This window comes from Punica granatum, chromosome 1 (assembly GCF_007655135.1).
Source record: "Punica granatum isolate Tunisia-2019 chromosome 1, ASM765513v2, whole genome shotgun sequence".
Lineage (NCBI taxonomy): Eukaryota > Viridiplantae > Streptophyta > Magnoliopsida > Myrtales > Lythraceae > Punica > Punica granatum.
This window is the reverse complement of record NC_045127.1, coordinates 40,858,480-40,871,499: the sequence shown is the minus strand read 5'-3', so window position 1 is coordinate 40,871,499 and position 13,020 is coordinate 40,858,480. Positions and strand designations below refer to the sequence as shown.

Genomic DNA, 13,020 nt, shown 5'->3' with positions numbered 1-13,020 from the left:
AACAATCGTTAAATGACTAATTCATCATTAGTTTAGGAACCTTAAACATATTTCAGGTGGTAGAATTCTATTATGATTAATGCTTTATTTCAGGTTAATGCTCAATTTCCTACACTTTCGCAAGAACTAGGACCACCGTTGATGAGATGGGACTGCAATTTCTGAGAAGATCTTACAGTCTTCCTAATTAGGGGTGTTCTTCTTGCTGGATAATGATATTGAGAAATGAGTGACATGTTAGATCATTCTCTCAGCCTCTTCCTCTGTCCTTTCCCTGTCATCCCTAGAATTGGAGGATTCTCTTGATCGAATTCTCTTGAGGTCGTATAATTGTGTTATTGATTAATCATGAAGTCAATTGTTTTGGTAAAGCTCTCTTCTACATATTTTACATGAAAACTGCATAACTTAATTTCCTTGGCAGTCATCAACGACAAGCTATAGTGTCGGAATATAATATCGCCAAATTATAATATGTGAAACTTAAAACCATGTAAAGAACACTAAGCATATTTTAGACATTTTTCCATGGTATAAGTAAATTATCAAGGGAAGTTGAAATCTTTACAATTTCAATGCTACTTCATCTGCCCCGACAGTCTTATTTCAAGAATCGGGAGGAACACTTTAGCCTCTGCAATCCAATCCAATAAATGGGAGTGCCGAGTGGCCTCAGAGGCTTGTAGGGAGTCTTCGATCAGCTTAGTCGTTGAGGTGAGCTCCAGATCAGCCTCATGGACGTTTCTACAAGTGCGGACTGATTTCTTCTTCTTCTTCTTTTTTTTTTTTTTTTGCCCTCTTCATTTCTTTCTTCATTTTGGTGATTAATTGGAGGTGGGGATATCGATGCCTTTTCTCTTCGAACTTATGGATTGAGTGACTGAGGATGAGGAGGAGGACGGTGTTAAGGAGAGGAGACATGTCAGTTCTTAAATTCAAAAGACTGCCGATGTTCTATTATACCGATAAATTTTACTTTTTTATAAGTGCGAGCGCGACATAGGTTATTCTGCGGTAATTATTTGATATAATCTTATATCGACTCTTAAATTCATTTACGAATATATTGTTTTTGGGAGAATCATCAAGATAGTTTTAAAAGTTTTGCATTTTTTTACTTTGAGTCCTATAAGTTTAACTTTGCAAAAAATAATCCTAAATCATTTAGAAAAGTGATTGTGTTGGTCCATTACATAACCGACAGTCACGAAGTCACTAATATGGACTTAATGCCATTCAATTCGTCCGAGCTGGCAACAAATTGTCCACGTATCAATTTTTTATTGGAAAAAATTAAAAATCACAGAATATTAAACTAGAAAATAAAAAAAATTAAAAACAGAAAGAAAATTCCAGCCCTCGTCGGGCTGGGTGGTTGCCTGTGGTAGGGGCCTCGCCGGTGACCCCCAATCCTTGGGATGAAGTGGTCGGCAGTCAATTCAGCTCCAGTGACAGTCAATTTAGCTCAGCAATTACTGAATCGAAGACAGAGAGATAGGAGAAATGGAAGATCATAATGCGAATCGAGCCCACAACCCAAATTAATCCGCAGATTGATGGATCAAAACCGATTGATCCCGAAGGAGTGAAATCGACTCTCTCTCTCTCTCTTTTCCCCGTCTCTCTATGTCTGCTCTCTGCTATCCCAATCAGCGTAACGCTGTTGGAAAGCGACGAGAATGGAGATATTTATATATGTATACACACACACACACACACATATATATATATATGTATATAACGAAAATGGATTAATTAGTGCAAACTAAAAGGAAAATGTGATGATAATTGTTTAATGGTGGATGGAAGAAAGGGAGAGATGTGGACTTTCTCTCACTGGAAGACTGCTAAGATCGAATTCCTTAGCTTGTTCTTCAAATAGTCGATTTCCTAGTTTTTTATGTTGATTTGCTCGATAGATGACGATTTTGTCTCAGTATTCTTCTCTCCATAGCATGCATTAGACTGTTTGCTTGAAAAAACCCCTTATGCAGGAAGTCAGCTCGATTCAAACAAGAAGGCCGTGACCCTCATCCCGAGGGTGGGGATCGCCGGCGAGGCCTCCACCCAGTCCGACCAGGATTGGGGCTTCCTTTCTTTTTTTATTTGTTTTTTTGTAATTGTTGTTTTCTTTTCTTGTTTAATATTCTGTGATTTTTAATTTTTTTTCCAATAAAAAATTGGCATGTGGACAATTTGTAGCCATCTTGGATGAATTTAACGGTGTTAAGTCCAGATCATCGACTCCGTGACAACTGGTTACGGAATGGACTAAATTAGTCACTTTTCGAAATAATTTAGGATTGCTTTTTGTAAAATTAAACTTATAGGACTTAAAAGTAAAAATATGCAAAACTTTTAGGACGATCTTGATCGTTCTCCCTATCGTATTTCCTTAGATTCTTATAGATGTAATTATTTTTATTTTATGTGCATTTCGACTAGTTACCATTTCCTTTGATTAAATTCAATCTAAATGGACTTTTATTTGCTTTGTATTTCGTAAATAAATTGTCTATTTTACCTTGTTTTCAGTATTAACAATTCTCATCCCTTCCATGATATTACTCATTGCCAATAAATAAAAAAATATATAACAAATAATAGAGTGTATTATTTTTATTATAACAAATAAAAGAGTTCGTTTGAGAGTGCGGTCGTAGGTTTCATAATTGCTTTTCCTTATAATTTTAAGCAAATTTGGTGTTAGTGAGAGTTTTTGAAACCACGGTTTGGGCCGAAATTGCGGTTGCAAACGTGATTTTCTCAAGCATGTTAATAGGTGCTTATGATATCTGTTTTTGCTTATTTTGTTTAAAATTGTCTTTCTTACTTTCAACAGTTTTTAAATTAGTTTGTTCCTAAAATTTAACTTATTCTGAAATCTACACTTATTTTTTAGCAATATTGTTTCAATACTTCTCCATCAGTAACAACACTCCCAAATCAAGCCTAAAAATGACTTGTGAAATAATTCAGCTAACGATGGTTGGAAATGATGGGGTAGGCAAGTTGATTTTGATTGATGAAAAAGGATGCTTAGATATTTGGTGAGAAGAAGTGCTTTTGACTTTTGAGCAAATCAATAACCTCATTAGAAATTTGATTTCTGTCTATTGACAGTGGTTCAGTTTTTGTCTGATTTGTTGTATATGGATATGGCAAATGAAGATCACAATCCAAAAGAATTTTCTCTTTTTCTCATCGTTTATGTCCATGGACACATTCTCTCAGTTAATCAGCTGTTAGTTCTGTGGCCTCTGAATTATTGCAGCCAAACGATTCATTGCAGGTTTCCATAAAACTCGGGTTGTTAATTGTTATCACGTGCTATGTTATCTCAATAGGTCCTTTTTTTCCTTACTTGTGTGACATGGTGAGGGGGGACTCATTTGTAGGTAGTCATGTTATGGAGATTGTTTAGTAAGATGCTAAGTGTGATTTGTAGGACGTGTGATGTTCTTTATGTAGTGCGCAACCACCCTATTGAATATGTTCATGATACCCCACAACTAGTGGAACCCTATATATCTTTTCGTGTGATTTAATATCAGTTCAAACGCATTTGGAAAAACGGGAATATTGCTGCTATCTATGTGCGTGTCGACTGAAATTGTTTTGAATATTATTGCATTTCACTATATTTTCTATGTCGTGGTCTAATAAGCTTGGAAAATGAAGTTTCTTGCCTTCGGGATAGCTTTGCGAAGATTCCTGTATAATTGTTAATTGATGCCTGTTCAATTGATGGTTTCTAATAGATGAAGCGGGAATTCTAGAAGCAGGTAGAATCGCCCATGAGAATGTTTCGGACCCTCTAGTTGGTGGGCAGGTAGAATCACCTTTGAAATTCTAGAAGAAAATTACGAAGTACATTTTTTCCAGCCTATTTGACACCCTTCTTTTTTATTTGGTTGATCAGAGTTTTCTCATGAAATAAATAATGAGCTTTTGAGCTGACCAAATCAAGGTAGTAAGCAGAATTCAAGTTTTGCCAAGATTGGCCTCTATGTTGCATATAAAGGGTGCAAATCAAGTACTTCAATTTGCTATCATGCCTTTTCTGAGGATAATTCTATGTTTTTTTATTACTGTAAAAAATTCAGCAAGATCGAATTTTTTTAACTGCGTACCATTTTTTCCTTTCCTGAGCATACATTCCCAGCTAAGGAACAAATGGTTGAGGCAGAGACATCTCAGAAACCGGAGAAATCAAGAAAGAGGATTCCCCTTCGAGGCATATCAGAATAACAGGTTCGCCTTCGCTTTGAAGTATTCTCCACAGTCCACACATTTCTGACGTTGTTTAATATGTCTCATTTTTAGGCATCTTTATTCGATTTGATTGTTCATCTTTGTGGTGCTTGAACAAATTTTGCAAGCTTCTTGGATTTTTGATGATTCTAATGAGGATGGATGATTCCGGTGAGGAAGATTTGACAACTGATGATGGCAATGATGGTGACAATGAGGATGATGCTGGTATGGTGTTCGATGAAGGGGAAAGTGGTCCTATTTTGCAAGAGGGTGCGGAAGAGTATGAGGATGAACATCAGGCTTTTCTTAAACTTGCAGGATTAATGGAGAAACTGACACTGATTCTGTTATAGTGGTTGGCACACTAACTTCATCTTCATGTACTTCTAATATCAGGTTTGATGTGTACAGAGGCCGCTTTGTGTAAGAGTTCTTCTCTGGTTAATAAAAATGAGCTGCCATGAAACTTTCCTGCTTTCTTCGGATCATTATTAAGACTTTTCCAAATATAAGATAATTTACATTTCATATAGGATGATGAGAACCTGACAAGAGAATAAATAAAAGGAGGAAATCCAGAAAATGAAAGCCCTTGCTAAAGACAATAATTTCTCGAGTGATTTAACGTAGTGCATAATCTGCTGCTGCTTTAGTTAAATCGGACTGTGATATTGTTGTTTTTCTTAGTTTGATTTTGTTGTATGTGGTAAATCAACTATATAACAAACATAACGTAGTATGCATTTGCAACTCAGGTGTTGTCCCATTAGTAAATTAAAAAATATATATGACACTTCACGATAAATAGTATGAAAATAAGGGGAATGACATTCCCTTTCTTTTTGAAGGGATGTTTATTCCATTAAAATGAAAAAAAAATGATGATGAGGGAATGTCCTTTTCCAACTAGCACAAGTAACACTATATGAGAAAGTAAAGTGAAATGAAGAAATAAACATTCCATTCCATTCTTTTTCCGCCTACCAAATAAGACCTTAGAATTTATATTTCATTATATTAGGCCAACGGGACCTCTCTTCTAACAAAAAAAAAATCTTTCTTGGGAAGACATTGATTAAATTTTTTTCATTTTTATTTTGCAAATTATCAAGTTAAATTTGTATGATAAAACTTTTGGACTAGATCAACCTTTGTTGTAATTTATTATAGTTGTATCGTTGAGTTATATTGCTTGGTTTTAATCTTCACCGAAATTGGCTAGTTTTTTCAAATTCAATTTTTCAGCTGCGTTTAATATTAAGTGCATTCAGTTTCGTACATTCAATTACATACTGTAATTTCTTTTTCTTTTTTTTTTCCTTTCCACCATTTAACAGTATTTGTTTACTAATTTTTAAGAAAAGGTTATTTGTACTTTTTTTTTAGTAATACAGGGCCGAAGGTTTGAAAATTATATAAGCCAGCGATTAATATGCATTTGAAGAAAGAAAATCTTATACATAAACAAAAAGAATCTTATAGGACAATAATCATCTTAAAATAGATTTTCATACTAGTCAACTTATCTTTTTTTCCTGTAGATTAATACTTTTTCAGTAGATAAAATTGTAGGAGACATTGGTTTCACAATTCCGAGAAATCGAGTATTAAATGTTACTCCCCTCCCAACAAGTGCATTTCTTGAGACTCAAACTTGTATTTTACTCCTTATAGAAGGGTTGGAACTGCTTTTACTGTTCAACCAACATTTTATTGGTTACTCATCAACTTATCTTGAACAACATCATGCTCTTATTATATTGCCTATAAACTAAACTATACAAATAGAATTTTGAATTTTATTCTCGAATATTCAATATGTAGAAAAATATTGTCCCATAGAAATGAGCCAAATAACCTTATAGCTACTAAAGAAATCACTTCTATGGGAAAATGAATAGAGAAAAGATGAAACAAAAGGTACTTGAGTTGTGTGAAATTTCACCGTGTCTATAAGCGATTGAGCCTCATCTCCAACCCAAAAGCTCGAGTTTTGACATTTCACATACGCTTGCCACCTGGACTTGAAGAACCCACTCTCAAGAATTGATTATGAGCCGGGCATTTATAAAGATACAATTAAAAAGACCACAAGCTCCACACTCAGGCCAACACTGGCGTACTTTGGCCGTCCTCGACAAAGAGACAATTAAAGAGACTTGGCATGGCGTAAGCCCACACAGGCACGCGAAAATCTAACCCACATTAATACCATGTAAAATTTCACTGCACCTATAAGCGATCAGACCTCATCTCTAATCCGAAAACTTGAGTTAGTAGATTGTGAAAAGCAATCTCTTATAAATCCATAGATACTTTTCTATTAATCTATCTTTCCATGTGGGATTAACTCTCACCAAGTTAATTGCTATTGTCTTTGATGTCCTTCAACTCATATAAAGAACTCCTAATAGTAGCAATCAAGCAAATATTAAAAAGAAGGAAAAGAGAAAAATCAATAGTAAAATATGTAAATAAGATATATTTTGAAGGGGAGGAGAGAGAGAGAGAGAGAGAGAGAGAGAGAGAGAGGTAAGGGTTAGAAGAAGAAGATAACACTGCCATGCATGCATGAGAGGGGAAGATAAACTCTTCCTCGTTTTGGTCTGAGCGAGGATGAGTAAGTGGCCTGTAAGTAGAGGGTGTTTATCAAACTAAGAGAAAAATCTAGATAGCATAATTAATTAAAAAAGTTCACATCTCATTTACCGATATCAACTTTTAATCTTCCAAGGATTTTATATGTATATACATGTATATAAAAATATAGCAAGTAGCTCTAAGATATCGCAGAATTATTTACAGTAACCAAACTATAATTACAATCTTGAATCTTTTGGCACAGCGATAAATAATCAAGACGTACACTGAATGAAAATCGTGTGTATGTCAAATAATGCACTCGTCCAAGAAGAAAAGGTGTTGTCAAAGAGAGAGAGAGAGAGAGAGAGAGGACGATCGGGTGGGGGAGAAGGTTGCTAAAGAGAGAGAAAGTGGAGAATGAGATAGAGATGGTGGATTACTTTTTGAAATTTTACAAAAGTTTAAGTCGTTTTGAAATTTGTAAAAAGTTTGAAATCAAATTAAATCATAATTCTACTTCTTTATCAAATGCACTATAATTTTTAAAATCAAATATAAAAACTAATTTATTTATAAGTGGGAACGTATGACAGTGTATTACGCCACTTTTCTCTTAACCCCAATTTCTTTTTTGGATCCCAATATTATTATATAATATTACTCATAAAAAAAATTATTATATAATATTGGCGCACTTCATGAATGCAGATGTTGTGTGGAACCAATAATTAATTAAATCTCTCATGTGAAAAACGTTTTGCACCCACACCAACTGATAATGTACGATGATATAAATTTGGGAAATAAGCACCCACACCATACCTCATATTTAATCAACTAGCTGGATATAAATATATATAATAGTCCAAGAAGGTCCGTACATTAGTTTTGGTAGGTTGGAATTTATTTTTGGTCAGGCCTCCGTTCAATCGTTTCATTTTTCACGAGTAACTTCTTGGCTATTCTAAACACTTCTCATGAATTGTGTGGGATTATAATGCTGCTGTTCTCATAGTGTAAATATTCCGGCAAAGATGAGGGAATTGTATGAATAGGCTAATGTTACATTAAGTACAATAAAATTTGTTTATATGAGGATAGTTGAGGGATGGGTCTTTCAAGAAGTTATGCATACAAAAGATTGATGTTCACACGTAGGAAAATACTTCCTTTTCTTCTTCTTTTTTATGAAAAAAATGAAAATATTGTTTTAAGAGATGTGAATTTTGCAATAATTGAAACTGATATTCAGAAATCATATTGTTTCGGGATTAATATTTGATAAATAGCAACCATTCAAGATCTTAGCTCGAGTGCTCCAACCTAGATCATGGCATAAAAATATTTATTAGTGGTACTACGTAGTTATCATTTTATTATATTTTATTACACTTTTCCTTTTATCCCTGATTTTGGAAAAAAAAAATATGTATTTTATATGTATTATTATCTATTTATTTACCACTAAATTGGAGAAAGCCTACTTTGGTTTTCTATTTTTGTCCATACTCCAATAACAATTGTATTAATTACCCTACAAGAAAAAAGATGACGCACTCCACTTTTTTTTTTTCCCCCAAATATCACTTTGATATTTTGATGTCTTTTTCCTCAACAGTAATTGAGGAGAATACAGTCAATAAGGTCGTGAGAGGAAAGCTCACTGAATTGATCCTCCAAATCAAACCACAAGACAAAATGAAAACAAGGTGTAAAAACACCCAATAACTATGCAGTCTAATAGATAATAGTAATTCATTGAATGTAACTCAAATTTAAGTGCGAGATATTGTGGAGTCAGACGAATTGCATTTCATATGGGTGGACTTTATTAGTGGTAAAGAGATTCAAAAATGCAATCTAATCAAAGCTTGAGTAAAGCATTAATATCGGTCAAAATGCTCACAATATTTTGTGATCTCTCCGGAAAAATGTGATTGGAATTTCAATATTTTTCGACGTAAACCCTGATATCCGAAAAGTCCAATCAGGCCCCGATTAATCTAATCGAGTTGGTTCGGCTCACTAAGGGGTAAAACTCTCCAAGTACAGATTGTTTACTTTCACAAAAACTCGAATCCGAAATCTTACTTAAACGGAACAATAGCTGACTTGGTTGAAAAATCTGAGCAATAGCTGAGTTTGAGCTCTGGTTTCAAAAGTACATATCATAGATTTGTTGGGCTGAATCCTAAGGCTTAATCCTCCTTTGAGAATTTGGTCCCTTTTTTTTTTTTTCTGTACTTGTTCAGTGAAACCTCAGAAAGATCTCCCTTGCAGCGAGTATTTATTGCTTGTACATTAGAATAAGATAATTATTCTTCTCATTTCATTTCATCGAGGTACACAAGAAAAGCACAGGGCAGACAATATCCTTAAAATAAAATTCTATTTTATAATAATACATTAAATACAGTGCTTCGCCAGACTCCACCAATCAACACGCCGGCAGATCTCGTCCGTCCGCTACTGCCGATCTATAAATATCAACGGCCGGGGAAGTCATATCGCCGAAGGGTTCCATCAGCGTTCGGCGTCCCAACGGCTGACGGGCTTCTTCTCTGATTTTCTTCTTCCCCAAGAGGAGGGAGAAGACCCGGAGGGAGCTTCTTACTTGGCTTCTGGGGTCTTTGTGATTTTGGCTGTCATCCCAAAATCGATGAGATTCAGAGGCATCGAGGTCCGAGGATGAGGAGGTGGGTTGACGGAATTAGGGCTTGATTGAGGAGAGACGAAGACGGTCAGTTTGTTTGTCAGTCAGTCAGTGGAGCTCGGAGAAGCTATGGAAGCTTATAAGAGATGGGTAAGAAGGAACAAGGACTATGTCCACTCTCTGGAGTCTCTCGCCAACGTAAGACATGCTCTATCTCAAGCTCCCCGACATTGGCATCTTCCTCGTACCAGTTCTTGCTTGTCATGGTTGATGTGTTGTGCAATAGAGTAATTGCGCTGAGGCACGGCAAGAACTGTCGCTTGATGACTTCAGACTTGTAATCGGTGAAAATTGGATGACTTGTCCATGCCCGCCTGTTTATCTTTGGTAGGATAAGGTTGCTGAGAGCGTTAACTGTTCGATAGATGTTTTTGCCATACGTTGAAATGACTGGTTGAGAAAATCTATCTTCCCGAGGCGACGGTTGTCAAGTCTTCAGGCATGAAAATGGTGGTCATCAGCTTGTTTACGTTCAGTTATATGTTCGTCGGCACCTCGGAGCACTACTTTTGTGATACAAATGTCTCTTGTGACCGTCTTTTATAGGCAATGGCAACATATTAGCTTTTCTCAGTTGCTTGATTGTCTGAACAATATTTGTGTGGATTATCAATGCAAGAGTAGAACCTGAGATCCTTTATAATCGAGATGATTATGAGCTTGGACCCATTACTGGATGACTTTTGAAATGATACTCATATGATTTGCTGTTTGTGCAGGGTTTAACATGGTGTCTCCCTGAGCGATTTTCTGCCTCAGAACTTGGAGCAGAAGCAGGTTTTGTGAATATTCGGTAACACTTAATCTACTTTTCATCATAGGTTCTCAAAGGAATGATTTTGTCACGTCATGAGCTCCTGTTTGGTTTTTTACCTCTTTTTCTTTTGCTTCCCAAGATAAAAGTTTGTGTTCAAATAGTAATCAAAACCATCTACTCTGATTCCCTTGTCGTGCTGACACTCTTCGGGTGCACATTTAATCTAGTGAGAGGCATTTGGGTTTATTTCCGAGGGTTGTTTTGTTTCTTGGTGTGAAATATTTGAATTTCCTGCAGTGACCGCTATTTTGGGTGTGATCACTGCCATAAACGAGCATATAATCGAAACAACTCCAGCTCCTACACATGAAGACCCCCCTGAACCTTCTTCATTCCCGTATGGACTCTGCATATCAACAGTGAAAGACTTGGAAACTCTAATTGAAGTTGCAGCTGAACATTTCTATGGTGAAGCCAAGAAGTGGAATTTTGTTGCTGCGACTGAGGGCATTAAGTAAGCAAGTTAGCTCTCTATCTTTGCTTTATTTTCTTCTTACATATTTAGCTATATTTTTGTTTTTCATGTCCTCACTTACATATTTGTCTTTTGGCTTTTATGTTTATGGGTTTTCAGAGTCTTAATTAGGCTAGCCTTGTTCCGGAATAGTGGATATAGGATGGTTTTGCATGGAGGGGAGACACCCAACACTGATAAGGAGTTGGATCCTTCCAGTTCTCCCTATGGAGATGGGAACTTTACGAAATACGCAACACAAATGCCAGCTCACTTCAGTAACAATTTCGCACAAAACAGGGCACTGTCCGCATTAAGTAGGTTCGGTGAAAATGCGAGGATGGTCTCAGAACCCATGTGGCTCCAGAGGATGCAGCATCAGCAGTCAATTGTGCAACCTCCTTGTAATTTTTGCATATAAACTTACTGATTTAATCACCATCTTCTGCTCTAATTATAGGATCAAAAGTTATTGACTAGATTGCTAAACCTTGCTACTGTATTGCAGCTCCGGTGGTTGAGAAACCAACAATTTCATCCATTTTGTCCGAGAGAGGTTTTCGTGGAGCGTTGTTTCTCATAGGAGAGATGCTCTTTATAACGAGGCCATTAATATACGTCTTACTTATCAGAAAGTATGGGACGCGATCATGGGCCCCTTGGTTTCTTTCACTTGCGGTGGACCTTCTCGGGGTCGGAATCTTTCCGCCATTTTCGTTTTCCGCCAGTGTTCAAGGAAACAAACGGTATCTTCCTTCTACTTCCGAAAAGGAAGAGGTTAGATTCTTGTAAAAGTTACTTCTAGGTTTTCTCAAGTTTATTAGACGGTACCTTCTTTAAGGGCCTTGGCTGGTTTGTTCAGATGAAGAGAAGAAAGCTGCTGTGGGCTCTGTACCTCATGAGAGATCCATTTTTCAGCAAGTATACAAGGTAGTATTTTCAACCCCAAAATGAGAAGATTCTACTTTTCAGGCTTGATCCATCAGGAACATTGATTGTCATAAGACCCGTAGCAAAGTAAACATAATGTAATTGAATATCCTTAGAGATGCACGTCTTAATGCTTTGCAAAGTGAAAACAGTGCTCATGATAAAACACTATTTCTTGATGAGCCAGGAAAAGACTAGAAAGCACCGAGAAACTACTGGAACCTGTTCCGATTGTAGGAATGCTTACGGGTATATTCTATATGCTCATTTTCCCTTCATCTTCGTCTAGATGTAAAAATCACTTTTGTGTATCTCATGCTTCGGTTTCTATCTTACATTGCAGAGAAAATAATCGAGCTCATCCTTGGAGCTCAGATGAGGTACACGTACATGTCAGGTTCATAAGTGGTTTTAGCCTCTTGAGTTTTCAGGAATCGCTCTGCCTAGTGTAAGAAAGATGTTCCCTTTTGTCGGGATCTTCAAACAATTCTTTTGTTTCAAAAGAGAAGTTTTAGATGGCGTCTTCCTTCAGGCAAGTGTTTGTTACTATATTGTTAATTTATAGGGCTGCTCAATAAAATGCTTTGATTGGAATTATTAGTTCATGAAAGCTTTGTATCCTGTGATCATGACTCTTAAAGATATTGCATAATCATGATGGTCACTGTTCGGACTGTCATATAAATAAGTTTTGCCTTTGATTCCAATTTGTTGATTCGTCTCGAGGATATGATGAGCAAATGGAACTTAGTGATAGAGAGGTAATTATGTAGTTGGATTGCAGTGGCCATCCATGCTGCTAGCCAGATCTGAGCTTGTATTAGCATATTGCTCGAGTCTAAACCTAGTGCCATGTCGGGAAGTAGATTGCAGTGCGGTTTGTCCGGAGCTCGATGACTCATTTAAATGTACTAGGAAGTATCCTGGTACCCGTATGCTTATCAAATCAGCTATGGTTTGTTTATGGGAGAAATGGAGTGGCCGACTTGCTGCTATTCAACTGTGAAGTATGAGAGGGTATACTTGGGTACTGAAGAAGTAAAGTTGAATGTTGTTGGATGAAATCACTCATATTGTCGTAGTTACGGTCTTGCGACATATGTTCTGATCCCTCCAAATCCGTCCATCTAAATAAAGCCTTTAGAAAGAGCATCAAATTAGAGTGGATCACTGCATTTCCGTCTGGGTATAAATTTTGCATGTTTCTCGTGCTAAAGAATCGTTTTTAGTCGATTCATCGCTTTGACTGAACAGGTGGCGCATATG

At 36.4% G+C, this 13,020-nt stretch overlaps 1 protein-coding gene across 1 annotated transcript; it reads left to right on the top strand.

Annotated features, from left to right (window-relative positions):
• The first annotated feature begins 9,194 nt into the window (after positions 1-9,194).
• Positions 9,195-12,452, top strand: LOC116192620 (peroxisome biogenesis protein 16). Its single transcript, XM_031521219.1, has 8 exons — positions 9,195-9,691; positions 10,273-10,330; positions 10,608-10,824; positions 10,945-11,228; positions 11,333-11,601; positions 11,687-11,754; positions 11,942-12,003; positions 12,098-12,452. Exons 1-8 carry the CDS (start codon positions 9,623-9,625, stop codon positions 12,157-12,159), a joined length of 1,089 nt encoding a protein of 362 aa, XP_031377079.1. The 5' UTR covers positions 9,195-9,622; the 3' UTR covers positions 12,160-12,452.
• The last annotated feature ends 568 nt before the right edge of the window (positions 12,453-13,020 follow it).